The 17,702-nt window shown below is 38.1% G+C and overlaps 1 protein-coding gene across 1 annotated transcript in view; it reads left to right on the forward strand.

The window, feature by feature from the left end:
* The window catches only part of GPC6 (glypican 6), a 1,236,352-nt gene that overhangs the window by 305,140 nt on the left and 913,510 nt on the right, over nucleotides 1-17,702 (forward strand). The window contains exon 2 of the mRNA XM_005909238.3: nucleotides 3,449-3,607. Within this exon, the coding sequence (XP_005909300.1) occupies nucleotides 3,449-3,607 (159 nt within the window). The remainder of the gene's footprint in view (nucleotides 1-3,448; nucleotides 3,608-17,702) is intronic.

The raw sequence follows: 17,702 nt of genomic DNA on the forward strand, positions 1-17,702 counted from the left end.
CGCTAAGAAGCACCTTTCTCTTTTTATTTATCACCTGAGATAAAATACTGATTTTCTTGTTGGGATTAGAAATTAGAAGACCACCAATCCATTTTAATTTCATGAATGTAGATCCATAACGTTTCTTTCACAAATATCCCCAATACAACTATTACCCTCAGGTCACGAAATGTTTATTTTCTTTTGGTCAGTTTTTCACCAGAAGTCCCATGCCTTTTGTTGTAAACTCACTTGTAATGATTCAGAAATAGAACGCAGTCCCAATGTACTACTAAATCCTGAGAAATGCATGTTTCAATTGTGCAGATTAGAGTAGAAATGGAATAGAGTTTTTTTTTCAGTGTTTTATAACAGGTTAGAGAAATGAACATTCTGCAAAGTTGTTAATCTTAAATATCTATTTGATCTGGAAACAGTGTTGTTCTTATCAGTTAGTTTTGATATTTTAAAAAAGAAAATTAGTGATTTGTGGACCATTTGCCACACTTATTCCTTCCCAGTCTCTTCAACTCTAGAACTATGCTTCTTAGTGGGATATGAGTATCAGAAGCACTAGGGGAAAAATTTCAAAATTTTCATATTCTATCCCACCCCCTTTTGGAATGGTTTGCCCCTTCAAATCAGAGCCCATCAGGAACACAACTGTGTCGAATGAGTTTTCACTCAATGCAGCAAGCGAGAATACACCATAGAGAACCTCAGGATTTTTCAGTTAGAGGGACTTTGTAGGCATGTCTGCCTAGTCGCCTCAGTTATACTTGACTCTTTGAGACCCTATGAACTGTAGCCCCCAGGCTGCTCTGTCTGTGAAATTCTCCAGGCAGGAATACTAGAGTGGGTTCCATGCCCTCCTCCAGGTGTTCTTCCCGACCCAGGGATCAAACCCACGCCTCTTGTGTCTCTGCATTGGCAAGCAGGTTCTTTACCACTAGTGCCACCTGGAAAGCCCAAGAGGGACTTTAACAGATTCTTTTATAGGATTTGGATTTTGGTGGATGATGTGGGGGAAGTGCTCCAAGAAGCAGCACTTCGCCCTAGGTCGGATGCTCTCAGAAAGTAGAGGTAATTCCATAGTAAGGTATCTCAACCAACGTGACCAGCAAGGGGGGTGACTATGGTGAAGATCAATCAATAAAAGGATAAATGTAAACGAACGGGTGCTCATCTTGCAGTGAGAGGAGATTTTTGGTACTTTTGGATGGCACAATCACCTTGTTTTTGTGTGTTTAGACAAAATTTTTATGTGGTCTTCCTTTGTCTCATGTCATCATGGTGTCAGAATGATCTGGTCTGAGATGGGTGTTCTGTGACCTTGTTTACATGTAATAGACTATGATGAGCTGGCTGTGAGTGCCAGGCTGGATTCTGAATGTGCAGAGCAGTTTGTTTTGTCTTTATGCATATGTACCCCCTGCCTTCCTATCTGGTATAACTTTTTCATAACATACTGTGAAGCTTTTATTAGAAGATATTTGAAATGTACAGAAAAGTAATGATAGTAATATAATAAACACCATGTAAATATCTAGCAACTTATGAAATAAAAGATTACAGATAAAAGTATTTGGGCATTGCTCTCAAATCCTAATTCCTCCTGGGAGGAAACTGTGATCTTGAATTTGATGTTTATCATTCTCGAGTACACTGCATGTTCCTTCCTTTTTAAAAAAGATATTCATAACATTTTATGGTCTCCTTCCCTTTCAGGAATTATATAAGTTCTAACTTTAATGCAGACCTGTGATCCTTTTTTTATTCTGGGGTTGTTTTAAGTAGGCATGAAAGCATCCAACTTCATGAAGAACCATGAGACAGGCACCCTATACTTCACACGGGGCATAATTTTATATAAGTACTGTTAAACATTATAAATGAATTTTAATCACCACATCAAGTACTCTGTTCATTTGGTTTCTCCATGCCCTATAGTGATTTTAATCACAGGGGCAATTTGTTGGTTTTATTTAGCAAAATGTTGGGTGGATTTTCCTTCTTCCCTCCACTGGCTCTCTTAAACATTTTTGACACTAACAGAGCTGAATCAATTGGAAATTCACATTTTATGCAATAACAGACCATTTTAATTTCATGAAGCAAGCAAGGGTTTGGCTTCCACTTGTGAATAGCACTGAAGAAAGCAATATTGTCAAAAGAAGCGGCCCGGTATATCCAGAGATAAATCTATCAAATTAAACCCAAGACTTTCATTAGCTCTTACTTTACATTTCCCTACGACATAAGCATTAATTAAACCCATTGGCGCCTTTCTCCTTGCAGGAGACATTTCTCTCTGACAAGGAATGTCAACCAAGGGAATGCGTGGCATAGGAGACCTGCCAGTAAAATCACACTTACTTTCACAGGGAGGAAGGCTGATGCATTCTGGCGGTCGAACGGGCAGAAACAGAACTCAGTGAGTGATTGCCATCTTTTCTTGCCCCCACCGTCTAACAGTCTATGGTGGTGGGCTGACTGTTTCTTGCCTCACTCGAGGTTTCTAAAGATAAGCACACTTATAACTGTGTTGCATCTCTTGTCACCTGTTGTTAGTAGATTTCAAATAAAAGCAGGGACCTTGTGGTCTTCTGAGGTCTTTAACGTACCTCTACTTATGTGATGGGGGCTGGAACTAAATGTCAGGTCTCTTCGTCACTTTGGGTGCTACGACATATCATAAACTGTTGCTGTTGCTTCTAAGTTGCTTCAGTCGTGTCCGACTCTGTGTGACCCCATAGACGGCAGCCCACCAGGCTCCCCTGTCCCTGGGATTCTCCAGGCAAGAACACTGGAGTGGGTTGCCATTTCCTTCTCCAGTGCATGAATGTGAGAAGTGAAAGTGAAGTTGCTCAGTCGTGTCTGACTCTTTGCGATCCCACGGACTGTAGCCTACCAGGCTCCTCTGTCCATCGGATTTCCCAGCAAGAGTACTGGAGTGGGTTGCCATTTCCTTCTGGCTGATAAATAGCAAACATTTACTTCTCGTATTTCCAGAGGCTGGATAGTTTAAGATCACATCACTGGTGGATTCAGTGTCTGATAAGGGTCTACTCCTTGATTCAAGACCCCATCTTTTGGCTCTGTTCTCATGGGACAGAAAGAGCAAGCTTGATCTCTTGGGGACTCATCTGTAGGTCTTGAGTGTGGGTACCAATCCCATTCATGACCTAAACACTTCCTGAAGGCCCTATCTCCTAACATCGTCGCCCTGGGGCTTAGGATTCAACACATGAATTTATTGGGGAGGGCAGAGGCTATCAGACAGTGGGTTTGGGTTCAACTTGAGTCTGGAGTATTTGGAATGGTAGGCACCCCAAGGCCCAGATAAAAGTCCGTGGAGAGGGCTGAGGGGCTGGTGAAACAGGGACCCCAGTATTTGAGGGAAATGCCAGAAAAACAAACACCCTGAAGGCCTGATCATTCTGTGCTGACATTCCCTTCCTTCTTGCAGGAGAACACTTAAGAATCTGTCCTCAAGAGTACACGTGCTGCACCACGGAAATGGAAGACAAGCTCAGTCAACAGAGCAAACTGGAGTTTGAAAACCTGGTGGAGGAGACCAGCCACTTTGTGCGCACCACGTTCGTGTCCAGACACAAGAAGTTTGACGGTAGGTGGCAGCTTTTCCTTCTCCTTGTGTTGGGTGTGCTTTTCGAGGCGAGATTCTTGATCCTATATGGAAAACATTTTCTCTAAGTGGAAGCTTTTCTTTCCTTCTTAAACATTTATACCTGTGTCTATTTTTAGGAAAGCCATGAGCACTCTTGACAGCTTGGAAAAACCTGAATTAACAAAGAGCTGTTTGGCGTTTGCAGTTTGCCTGTGAGATTTATTTGGAATGATTTTGGCTTACATTTTCATTATTAGAGTGATTCTAAGTCAGCTTTTGTCACACCATAGCTCGTCTTCAGTTTCCATCTAGGGATTTGCCTTGAAGTCATTAAATGTCATTTAAAATTATTTGAAATAGAACATCACTTTTTAAGAGGACAGACTTGTTTTAAGTGCCAGTTGATGTGGACTCCTTTATTTTAGAATGTACATTTCCTGTAACGTAAGTAACTGCATTTTATATTGTAGTTGAAATCGTCTGACAGAAGGTTCTGACCCTTCATTGATTTCCTGGTTATAAGCAATTGACTTCATTTCTATATTCTGTTTGTTAAATAAACATTTTGTATTAGAAAGCACAATGAGCAAAAATAAGTATGACTAGGATGCAGTGTTGGATTTTCCCATTGGAGCCTCAGAAAGATTTTCAAAAGCAATCTGACTTTTTCAACTGAATGAATAATAAGAACGATAAAGATAATATTCTTGGGTAGTGAGGTGTTGTCAGTGCTCTATGAAATGAATGCCCCTTCCTATGGCTCCTTGTAAACCAGACTTTCAAATTGTAGCTACCCTTTCTTGGGTGCCTTGGTCTTAGGAAATTGCCCGACAGAAACAGAACAGCCATTCATTTCCTCCATCCTTTCCAATCAATGCACAACAAAGCTGGTTCAGAAAAATCGTATACTACGTTTGTCTTGTTTTTTTTCTTTCTCTCTCTGTAGTACATAAAATGTTCTTGGTGGCTGCTTTAAATTGGATGCGCCAATGTCTCTTAGATTAGTCCTCCAGGTTCTAAAATCAAGATTATGTGACATTTTCTGTGGAAATGAAAGGGACTTATACTGTTGCAAGTATATTTCAGTGTTTTCACATTCTTCCTCTTTCTCTCACTCTGTGTTCAACTGTATGTGCGGATGTATATAAAAGTAACTCTTTATTTAGATATGATGCTGTGACTATTGTTCCCTTGAGTACAACTAGCGAGGACTTGGGAGTTGGCCTTGATTTACAGATTATAAATCCAGTGACTTTTAGGAGCCCTGAAGGGGCTCTGTTCTTGAGGAACTATAATGTACAGTATTACTTCAAACTGAAGCAAATTGAGACACGTTATCCTGTGTTACAGAAAGCAGGGGAGGGTGACCTGCTGCTCTGACTTTGACCTGTATCTTTATTTTTTTTTTTTTTTTTTTTTTTTTTTAATCATATGGTTTTTGTTTTTCAATTTGTTAATGTGGTGTATTACATTGATTGATTTGCGGATATTGAAGAATCCTTGCATCCCTGGGATAAAGCCCACTTGGTCATGGTGTATGATCTTTTTAATGTGTTGTTGGATTCTGATTGCTAGAATTTTGTTTAGGATTTTTGCATCTATGTTCATCAGTGATATTGGCCTATAGTTTTCTTTTTTTGTGGCATCTTTGTCAGGTTTTGGTATTAGGGTGATGGTGGCCTCATAGAATGAGTTTGGAAGTTTACCTTCCTCTGCAATTTTCTGGAAGAGTTTGAGCAGGATAGGTGTTAGCTCTTCTCTAAATTTTGGTAGAATTCAGCTGTGAAGCCGTCTGGACCTGGGCTTTTGTTTGCTGGAAGATTTTTGATTACAGTTTCAATTTCCATGCTTGTGATGGGTCTGTTAAGGTTTTCTATTTCTTCCTGGTCGAGTTTTGGAAAGTTGTACTTTTCTAAGAATTTGTCCATTTCTTCCTCGTTGTCCATTTTATTGGCATATAATTGTTGATAATAGTCTCTTATGATCCTTTGTATTTCTATGTTGTCTGTTGTGATCTCTCCACTGTCATTTCTAATTTTATTGATTTGATTTTTCTCCTTTGTTTCTTGATGAGTCTGGCTAATGGTTTGTCAATTTTATTTATCCTTTCAAAGAACCAGCTTTTGGCTTTGTTGATTTTTGCTATGGTCTCTTTTGTTTCTTTTGCATTTATTTCTGCTCTAATTTTTAAGATTTCTTTCCTTCTACTAACCCTGGGGTTCTTCATTTCTTCCTTTTCTAGTTGTTTGAGGTGTAGAGTTAGGTTATTTATTTGACTTTTTTCTTGTTTCTTGAGGTATGCCTGTATTGCTATGAACTTTCCCCTTAGGACTGCTTTTACTGTGTCCCACAGGTTTTGGGTTGTTGTGTTTTCATTTTCATTCGTTTCTATGCAAATTTTGATTTCTTTTTTGATTTCTTCTGTGATTTGTTTGTTATTCAGCAGCGTGTTGTTCAGCCTCCATATGTTGGAATTTTTAATAGTTTTTCTCCTGTAATTGAGATCTAATCTTACTGCATTGTGGTCAGAAAAGATGCTTGGAATGATTTCTATTTTTTGAATTTACCAAGGCTAGCTTTATGGCCCAGGATGTGATCTATCCTGGAGAAGGTTCCATGTGCGCTTGAGAAAAGGTGAAATTCATTGTTTTGGGATGAAATGTCCTATAGATATCAATTAGGTCTAACTGGTCTATTGTATCGTTTAAAGTTTGTGTTTCCTTATTAATTTTCTGTTTAGTTGATCTATCCATAGGTGTGAGTGGGGTATTAAAGTCTCCCACTATTATTGTGTTATTGTTAATTTCTCCTTTCATACTTGTTAGCATTTGTCTTTACATATCGTGTGCCCGTGTTGGGTGCATATATATTTATAATTGTTATATCTTCTTCTTGGATTGATCCTTTGATCATTATGTAGTGACCTTCTTTGTCTCTTTTCACAGCCTTTGTTTTAAAGTCTATTTTATCTGATATGAGTATTGCTACTCCTGCTTTCTTTTGGTCCCTATTTGCATGGAAAATCTTTTTCCAGCCCTTCACTTTCAGTCTGTATGTGTCCCTGTTTTGAGGTGGGTCTCCTGTAGACAACATATGTAGGGTCTTGTTTTTGTATCCATTCAGCCAGTCTTTGTCTTTTTGTTGGGGCATTCAACCCATTTACGTTTAAGGTAATTACTGATAAGTATGATCCCGTTGCCATTTACTTTATTGTTTGGGGTTTGAATTTATACACCATTTTTGTGTTTCCTGTCTAGAGAATATCCTTTAGTATTTGTTGTAGAGCTGGTTTGGTGGTGCAGAATTCTCTCAGCTTTTGCTTATCTGAGAAGCTTTTGATTTCTCCTTCATACTTGAATGAAATCCTTTTACAATAATCTGGGCTGTAGGTTATTTTCTTTCATCATTTTAAGTATGTCTTGCCATTCCCTCCTGGCTTGAAGAGTTTCTATTGAAAGATCAGCTGTTATCCTGACCTGTATCTTTAGAAAACAGCTCTTAGTGCTTTTATAAGGTTGTGCTCCAAAATTAAGTAGGAATAATCCCAGGGCAGTATTCACCTTGTGCTTGCGTGCAAGCTCAGTCACTTTAGTCGTGTCCCACTCTTTGCCACCCTATGGACTATAGCCCGCCAGGCAATTCTGTCCATGGGATTCTCTAGGCAAGAATAATGGAGTAGGTTGCCATGCCCTCCTGCAGACTTCCTGACCCAGGGATCAAACCTGTGTCTCAGGCAGGTTCTTTACCACTGAACCAATGGGGAAGCCCATGTTACATAATATATATTCCTTTAAATAAAAATATTAGACTTAAGGTAGATTTTTGGGGTGTTGATTTTTTTTTTTTTTATAATGAGTAAAGCTATTCAACAAGACTGAGTCAGGTAATTCCTGTATTCGTCTATCAATGACTTTCAATATCTTTGGATTTATAATTATTAAACCCAGATGTGTTTCTCCTATTAAAAAAACCACTCTCTCTTTCTTGCTTTCTCTCTCTCTCTCTGTCTCTCTCTTTACGGGTATGTTCTAAATTGTTCTAATGTATTTAAGGGTCTTATGTCAGTTGGTTTGACAGGACATTGATTTTGCTAAGATTTGATCTGACATGGGGGTGATGAATTCTTTAACTACAGTGCGTTTCATTGTAGTTGCATTAGGCTGGGATGGGAGAGAAAGGAAGCTTTCAGCTTTTTTTTTTTTTCCAAAATATAAATGGGATCTGGTGAGCTTAGTTTCTGAAGAGTTGTCTTAAAAAATTATAAAAATTAGTCACCATTATAATTTCTGCACTTTGAGCAATTTCATGAAGGTCATCCATGCAATTGTATGATTTATCTTTTTATCCCACAAAAGCGATCCTGCCAAGTCATCTTTCAGGAATGCTGGTACATTCATGAGGGCAGTTTTCCATTTGTTCCCTTACCGCTTTTTTTTTATATTCCTGGATGAACCTGATGGTGCTTTGAGGGGCTTTATTTTTAGTAGCTTCCTATTCTGAGTCATTTTGCATGATTGCTGGAGTCTCTTGATCCAAAGTGTTCATTTTGCATCTCTGCCTCTGGTCCCACTTTCTCAGAGATCTTGATTTCTCATCTGGATTTTAGGCATCTTTGTTGGTTATGTGTTCTTTATTATATGAAAGAGGACTGTATCATATAAGAAGGTGGCCATTTACCTTCCTATTTTCAATAAGTACAGCAACAATTTAAATTGCACCTAATATATGTGATTCAGTCCAAACTCTATTCAGAGCGGCTAGATTCAATCATAGTTAATCATTAGTCTACAGTCTAGTCATTTTGCTAGAAATGTTTTTATTCCATTTAGCTTGTCATTTTGTGGTAGAGGTGACTTTTAAAATTTGAAATTCAGAAACATTTAACAGAACATAACATTACATTTATTGTCATATTCTTTCCCATTTTCTATTAATACCTTTGGTAATATTTAGTAGATACTGTATAAAATTATAAATATTCATTGCCTGGTTGGAAGCTAAACCTGAATGAATATGAATTTTCCCCAATTTCCTTAAAGGGCCCAGCTTTGCTCCCTAGCTCCATTAGCTGAAAATGTATTGCTGTGAAGCAGTGAATAGAAAAAAAGGGTAGCTGTGAGGCAATGAATTGAAAAAGTATATAAAACCAATTGCAGAAATTTTCACTCTTTAGCAGTGAATTTCCTTATAGATGAGTAGATTTTTTTCCCCTTTTTAAACATATAGTTGAAATATGATGAATGTATATTCAAGTTTATATCCTTGGCACTAGTACTCTTCCAAGTGTCTTGCATGGTTTTTATTTGTTTGTTTGTTCTCCCTTTTCTGGCCAAATCTCCACCTCTGCTTGGCGTTATATATCCCTGCAAACCCCTCACCTGTTGGCCAGAACCTGGCCACTGCTGATTCTCAAAGACACAGGGATGCGCTCAGTTTGCTCTGTAGCCAAGCCTAGGTTTTCTAATACACTCCAGTGGTTAAAATTATGGATGAAGGTCCAGCCAGGTACACCTGGAAGAATGATCACAACTCTATTCCCTGACTTATGGGCTTTCTCACTTTTGCCAAGTACCCCAGATAGCCAGAAATATACAAACAAATGGATCATATAAAAATACAGATAAACAGAGTGACATCTTTGTGTACCCACTCATTTTCCTAGCATTTTGGTGTTTAATAACTGCCCGACCTGTCAGATTGGCCTCTGTGTCCAAATCCCAGTGGCTGTCTTGCTTCAAATTTGTAAAGATCTAGGAAAATGGAGAGCAACCAAATACTCAGATAATAGGAATGGTAATAATAGGCAACATCTGGCCATGTTCCTCGCCCATTACAGACATTAGCCTGTTTACCAGCAGTGAGCTCCAGTGCAGAGACACATAGACTCTCAGTGGCAGAGTCAGCGTCCTGTCCCAGGCTAGCCCTCCTGAGTGCTTGCTCTTAGCCACAACCACCCCATAATCTCTCTTTTGTTTTCTAGTGTCCAAATGTGCTGAGATTTCACCATCAGCAGCATCTTTTCCTCTATCTCCCACTGTCAGTTACTCCCAGTAATTGTGGGAAAGAGGTGGAAATATCTTACAGAGAAATGTGGGAAGAGATTAAAAAAAAATCCTTAAAGAAAGAAAATAAAATTACTCACCTAAATATAGTCCAGCCCCCAAGGAACTTGGAGCCTGGAGAGCGTAAATGACTTGCCAAGTTTCCACCAAGAATGATGAAACCAAGACTGTAACCTGATGCTCTTGACTTACATCAGACTTAGAAATAGTAATGTGATAGCAAGTCGATATTTGGCTGAAATTCTAATCCAGCTTTTATTTGTTTTCAGTGGACGCTGGCTAAAAATTACTGATTTTCTTTCAACAAGGAAATTGTGATATTGGTGGCTAAAGAATCTAGCCATATTTTTGGAAAGGGCAGCATCAGTGTTTAATTGAATATTGTCCCTAAATTAAAGGGACATGAGTGTTTTGTGCAAAAAAAAGTTATTGAATCAATGAAGGCATATTATTTATTCTCCTCACCTCATGAAGCCCTGGTAGCTTCTATCCTGATGTAAGCACAAGCACCCTATTCTCCAGAGTCATATATGGAATATGGATTATTCAGAAACTGAAAAATTTAGTTGAAGGGATATATTACTTTGGCAGTTTTTTCTTTATATTTATTTGAGCTGGTATTTATTCATCTGAATCTCAATATGAGGTTTTTTGTTTAGTGTATTCTTGGTCTTATTATTTTACTTTGCTTCTTGGTTTTTATTTATGTATTTTTATGATATACATTTGTCCAGAGATCTTGGCAGCAAGTACATTTTTAAAAGCAAAAAAAAAAAAAAAAAAAAGTTGAGCAGTAATTTCCATCCTCCCAAAGAACTTATTCCATGGTAACACCCTCAGAATTCTCATTTTGACTGAATGTGGAAATAATTTATACATGGCGCCATAATATTTTTACGCTGCAAATCTGCTTGTGTTTTCTTTTTAAATATCATTTCTCATCTATATGCTGTAGAGATGACAATAATGTAATGATATCTTTAAAATATGGCCTAATTTTCTCACAGAATATACTTATTTGAAAAGCAAAAATCCCTGAGTAGTTTTCCTTATGGTAGCAGAGTCTTCTAAATTTCCTATCACATGGGTGCTGTGTGTGTGTGTGTGTGTGTGAGTGAGATTTCAATTTGGAAACATTTATTCAGAACCTATTGTATAGAGACATCTAGCTAAGGGTCTAGGTTTAGTACATGCAAAGATGACTAATAATGACAAAAATATGGTCAGTCCATCACAGAATTTACCTTGTTGGGGGTCTAGACATCCGTATAAAGCTAACTCTAAGGGAGCCACAATTGACTCTGCCATATAGTGGAAGTCCAGAGAAAACTGGAAGGAGTCATGTATTTTATTGAGACACTAGTGAAGAAAATCAAAAATATAAGTGAATAGTGCTTGCTATGATAGGGTTTCCCTGGTGACTCAGTGGTGAAGAACCTGCCTGCCAATGCAGAGACATGGGTTTAATCCCTGAGTTGCGAAGGTCCCCTGGAGTAGGAACTGGCCACCCACTCCAGTCTTCTTGCCTGGGAAATCCCATGGACAGAGGAATCTGGAGGGATGCAGTCCACGTGGTTGCAAAGGAGTCAGACACAACTGAGCAACTAAACAAGAGAAGACTTTTAGAAGATGGAACACACTGGACCCTGAAAGAATGACTTAAGGTTGTGAAGGTTAAAGAGGTGCCAGGAGGCGGGTGGCAGGAGGAAACATAGGCATCAAACTTGTTTGCATAGTCCACAAAGTCCTTGGGACATGCCAACATAATTACAATTGAGTCCCCTCAACAGTGTTAATTTATTGACATTTGGCATACATTCATGATGTAAATAATCTGCAGAAACATTTTTGTTCCTGTATCAGTCTGCTGTTGTTTTGTAACAAACAACCACAGCATTTCAGGGCATAAGTAAGATGCTTCTCTTTTTCCTTGAATGTGTCTTTGGGTAGCTGGAGTTTGGCTGTTTCAGGCCTTTGCTCAACGAGGCTGCCTCTAAACTGTGGATTTGGTCTGGTCTGTTCCAGACGTATTTTGGAAGTAGCTCTCTATCTACATTCTTCTCATGGTGGAGTCTGGAGACTGTATTACACACGTAGACGCATGATGCCCCTTAAAGCCTAAATTAGAGTTGGCTGGTTGTTGTCTCAGCTCCTGTTGGCCAAAACAGATCTTGTGGTCATTCCCACCATTGATGGGCAGAAAGTGTTTAACCCCGAAGAAGATGGAGGTGAGGAGAGGAGTAAATATTTCTACACCTAACCTACCACAGTCCTGGACTGACTTCTTCTTGCTGTTCCTTAAATAATGTTTTACCTTTCATGTTGACTTGTGATATATGTATTTTTGGCAGGTGGGCAAGGGTGGGGAGGGAGGCAGATTTTTCTAGTAATTCAAGAGCAATAATTATTTTCCAAATAAAGCGCAGTTAGTCAAACACACCTGTTACAGACTACCTCCCATATCCTAGCACATTAACAAACACTTAGGACACACACACACCACTTTCTTGATATTATTTAAGAATACACAGATGTGATATTTCCATTTCTTATGTTACTACCCCCCTTGATTATTGACCAGAATAACACGTTAACTGTAACTTCCTGAGGGTTATCATGTTAATCAGCGTATAATGTAGTTACCCAAATGCCTCCCTGAACATTGCTGGGCCAGTATATCAGCAATATATGGGCTTCCTTGCTGGCTCAACAGTAAAGAGTCTACCTGCAATGCAGGAGAACTAGGAGATGTGGATTCCATCCCTGGGTTGGTAAGATCCTATAGAGGAGGGCGTGGCAACCCACTCCAGTATTCTAGACTGGAAAATCCCATGGACAGAGGAGCCTGGTGGGCTATAGTCCATGGGGTCGCAAAGAATTGGACATGACTGAATACATACATATCAGTGATATGAATTTCATCTGGATGACACTCCTCTGGAAGTCAGAATGTGCTGAATTGGGTTTTAGAAATTAGAGAAATGGTCTCTCTGGCTTTGGAAAGTAATCTGACAATTTTCCCAAAGGGCAGCCCTTCCAAAAACAAGAATCAGCTAATCAGGGATTGGGTTTTGCCGGAATTGGTAAACAGATTTATAAATCGCAAATGCCTTCCTTGTACGGGGTGTTGGGATAAATGGTCCTTGCATGGCTGAAGACTCTTTCAATGCAGAGCATGAAGAAGCCAGATCTTTGTGTAAGTGGAATCTCCCTCCCTCCTTCCTTTCTTCCTTCCTTTCTTCCTTCCTCTCTCTCTCTCTTTCTTCTCTTTGGACAGCTCTTTCAAAACTAAGAAAATACTGCTGATCAGTAGCTTCGTGTCCTTTGTGATAGACTCCCAATCATTTTCTAATTCTTATCCCACTACCACATACCTCAGAGTAACTGAAAACATTAGGCTCCCAGTGTAGTTGTAATATTATCATCTTATTATCACCAATTCCCTTGCATGGTGGCTTTGCTGAGCAGCTGTTTCACAGACAAGCCAGTTCTTTTAAGTATTTCTCTATCAGAGGCTGAGACCAGCCTACCAGAAGGGTTCTTGGTCATGAATGTTAATGAGCAGACAAGTATCTCTTCCCTGACAGTGGCTCACTAATCCTTTGAGTAAGCATGACTAAATCATAAGAGAAATTTTATTTCAGTTAAATTCATCTGCCACTGGATAGAGAAAACAGGTTTTCTTATTTTAATGAAAATCAAGAAAAATATCTAATGGTGATATAAATTAGAGTTGGGTGGAAACATTTTGGTCCCCAGACCTGGGAATGCAGTAGCTCAGTGTAGACTGGTTCAGTTGTGTGGTGTGTATAAAGTTGATGGAGACTTCATTATCTCCTGTGAGGTGTGATGTGCAATGGGGAACAGTGTAAGTCCTAACTCTTGAGCTGGAATTTTGTATGAAGACGCTTTTGACCTTTCTCAAGTGGTGTGGAATTGGAATAAAAACTGGGCTTCCTTCATTCACTGAGACGATATAAGACCTCCCTTTTCCAAGCAGATAACATGATAAATGAATAAGAAAAATGTTTGTATGCTTTTTTAAGATTCAAAAGCAAACTATGCAGGTGAATCTTTATTTCAAATGGCATACCCTGTCCTGATGGAGTCCCTGAGGTGGACACTTAGAAGGAACAAGATGGACATAAAAAATTATCATGGTTGAAACTGGTTAGTGAGTCCATGGGTCTTTCTTATAATGTTCTCACTTTTGGGTGATCCCCAATATCTGTAATTAATATTTTTTAAAGAGAGAACTGACTTAAGCATATGCAGGACTGAAGATTTCCAAACTGTGAATTCATTCCGAATGCAGAACAATGTTAGTGGATATTACCAATCTTATGTCTTGCCAATTCAATGATGGTAAATTTTTACTAGTTTTAAATGTTTTAAATAGTAAATTCAACATGCCATTTTCAAATTGCAGAGATGAACACAACTTATAGATCTTTTAACTCAGATCAGGGTCACTTAGCTTCTGCTTCCACCCAACATTTTATTATTGTGTTGCTAGAACTGGCATCTCTAGTTTATCTGCAAGAACAGGCCTGTGAAAATGAGGCTAAATCCTTAGATGTTCCTATTAAGTGTGATTCAAAATGTCAAACTCTTGGTTAGAAAATGTATGGACACCAAGACAAGCAGATTATTCCAACACAAACTTTGGTAAGATTCAGAAGAAAATGTAAGGTGTAGATTATAAATGCATTATAAATAATATTCCTATATCACTAGGTAGTCTTCTAATGATTCTTAGTTGAAGCACAACCATCATGAGCTCTATGTGTTTGGCTTTTTAGCAAATCCAAAGGAAAAGACAGCATGTCTAAACAATTAATTCCATGTGATTCCCTTTATTCCATTAAAAAGGGGGAGAATCCTAATTTCACATGCAGAGGTAGATTTAGCTAATAAGCTTGCATGATTCATGACACTCAGAGAAATTGTAGGAAAAAATCACCCATTACAGTTTCAGAATTTTTCATTTATTATTCTTTCAAATGGTTTTTTAATATTCATTAAATAGACAAATATTATTCTTCAGATGATTATATATAGTAATACGTGATCTTCATACTGTATCCTCCCTACCTAGTGGTTTAATTGAATCCAAACAACTTGAAAATGAAAGACAAACTTTGAAGGAAGATAGCAGGAAATTGGGCCTCCAAGGCTTTTCCATGTTGGAAGAAACTGTACTTCTCCACCTATTTTTTATATGAAAATTTCTTTGTGTATTTTCTGCTTTTTAAAGAACAGTGTGTAGTCACTACAAGTTTTGGTTCTCTTGCTGTCTTATCTCCTTCCCTTCGGTGCTTATGAAGTCGACACCTTATCACTTTCACTTATTTAGTGTTCTTTTAATAGTATTCTTGAACAAAAAAGTATGATCTATTCCCTGTTGAAGTCTAAGCTCATTAAGTATAGAGATTAGGTCTCCTATTTCTATTTTATCTTCCTAGACTTGACTTAATATGGAACATATTTAACAATGCTGCAGTGTTGTTTGACTGTGGCACCAACCCACACAGACCCAAGGGCACAGACCAGTCAGATGAATTACTTAAGCTCCTATAATAAATGCGACAGAAGAAAATAGGAAGCCTTGAATTTTAGTTATCTATTAACTCTGAGGGTCCATAAACCTGGAAGTCATATTTGATTTCAGCAGTATTTATTCCAGTGGATTTAATAGAACTAATTTTAAATTCCCAGGATGAAGGTGATCTTTTTTTGGAGTGGAAGGAGAACCTTAGCTCAAAAAGTGGGATGAATGCACTTACACACACGTACACACAGAGCTTTATACATGTGAGTAAGGAGGGATTAAGAGACACAAGTCTCTCAAAGGACCAGTTAACACAGAGATTTGTGTGCTCAAACTCTGGAAATTTTTTTTGTTTTTTGGAAATTTTTTTAAAACATTTTTTAAACATTAAAACATTTTCTTTCTTTATTGGACTGTTTTGATTTTTTCAGTAAAAGTCAAATAACCCTGTAAGTAAGGATATATTTCTGAGCTCTCTATTTGTCTGTCCTTAAGCCCTTGCTACAATGCCTTGATTACTGTCACTTCATAGTAATTTTTAAAGCTGTGTTAGTCCTCTTCCAATTTCAAACAGTGCAGTCTGTGATTCTGTGGTCCCTTTGGGATTTAGAAATCTTCATTTTGTTTAAGCATCTCACATGTCTGGGTCAGCACCCTTTGAGTATCACTGGGTAAGTGGAGTTGAGAGATCAGTTATCAGGATGTCGGGCTGAGGCAGATAAGAATGACAGAAGCTTTTCCATCTTTGCTCTGTCCTGTTAAGGTCATTTAAGGGCTGCCAATAAAAGGTCCACCATCTGTAAGGTGGGATTCAAGCATCTATTGACCAAATGGCATTTTTTCTTTTTATACCTTATTCAAGTTTCTCTTTTTTCCTTCTGATTTTGACACTGAATTGCACTCCAGATCTGCAACTCATGTAATGTTTTGCAGGCCAAATTATACTGCAGTTGATTTATTTTTTTTTAATATTTGTGAACCACAAATTTTCTGTTTCCTCTTTTATTTTCTAGTTTCTAACAAATACTTATTTTTCTAGTTTCTAACAAATACCTATTTTTTAGATACTTATAGTTTCTAACAAATACTTATAGTTTCTAACAAATACTTATTTTTCACAATCTAGAAAATGCATTTCAATTTTTTTTCTCTATTTTTTTTGTGGCTTACAGGATGTTTTCTGAAGCCAAGTATATAATTTATTTTTAATAGCATTTTTAAATTTTAAAGTATTATATACTTTTATAGAAAACTTGGAGAATTTAATTTAAGGCATTAAAGAAGTTAAAGTTACTTTAAATTTTGGCTCACTTGTGGAAAAAAATCTGATCTCTGAGGACACTGAGGTAAACATGCTGCTACTGCTAAGTCACTTCACTCGTGTCCGACTCTGTGTGTGCCCCATAGACGGCAGCCCACCAGGCTCCCCCGTCCCTGGGATTCTCCAGGCAAGAACACTGGAGTGGGTTGCCATTTCCTTCTCCAATGCATGAAAGTGAAAAGTGAAAGTGAAGTCGCTCAGTCATGTCCGACTATTAGTGACCCCATGGACTGCAGCCTACCAGGCTCCTCTGTCCATGGGATTTTCCAGGCAAGAGTACTGGAGTGGGGTGCCATTGCCTTCTCCCATATAGTAATACAAATGTTTGATTTCTCATGAGAGTTTATTCAACTAACTTCTAAAAAAATAAATAAGTTGGAACTCTTATTTCCTATGTTTAATAGTTTATAATATAAAAGGAAAACCAGAACCCAGTCCCTGTAGGAGGGAGGGAGGGATTTCCTGTTTTGGGGGGAATAATATTTCCCTACCCTTTATAGCATTTGGTCAATAAAACGTTGGATCACTTTTATTAATACTATAATTGGGTTGGTGTTCTTTACTGAGAGTGTAATCAGAATTATGTCAACATAGTTCCGAAGATTTGTGGGATATAATAAATTATGATGTATATTAAAGAAAAGGTCAAAGAAGTAAGTAGGATGAATCTTCTTCACAAAGTAATGAGTTAAGGAAAACGATTCCAAGAAAAAAAGAAAATCTATCATTGCTTCCACTCTTCTGCCTTCTATTTGCCATAAAGTGATGGGACTGGATGCCATGATCTTAGTTTTCCATAAGGATCTCTGACAGTCCCGTGGAACCACATAGGCAAACATCTAAGTAGCAATAACACAGACTGGTGCCATGTGTGAAAATACAGATAAAGTAGAAGAATCGAATGAAATTTACTCCATTAAGGGGAGACTATAAACAATTCTGGAAAGATCCAATGAAAGCTCTCTTGGAAGTTGGGGAGGAGTTGGACATCAGTTTGGAAGGATGTGGAAATGTGAGGGAAGGTGTGGAGGCGGGGAATCTGGCGATACAGGCTTAATTCTGTTGGTGAACAAAGCATGCTTGAATGAAAGAGGAGCTGGCCCCATTGGTAAGGTCCTTGTGTATGCTAAAAAAGTGGAAAAATGCTTCTATTCTCTGAAA

The sequence above is a fragment of the Bos mutus genome, chromosome 12, assembly GCF_027580195.1.
Source record: "Bos mutus isolate GX-2022 chromosome 12, NWIPB_WYAK_1.1, whole genome shotgun sequence".
In the NCBI taxonomy this organism is placed as follows: domain Eukaryota; kingdom Metazoa; phylum Chordata; class Mammalia; order Artiodactyla; family Bovidae; genus Bos; species Bos mutus.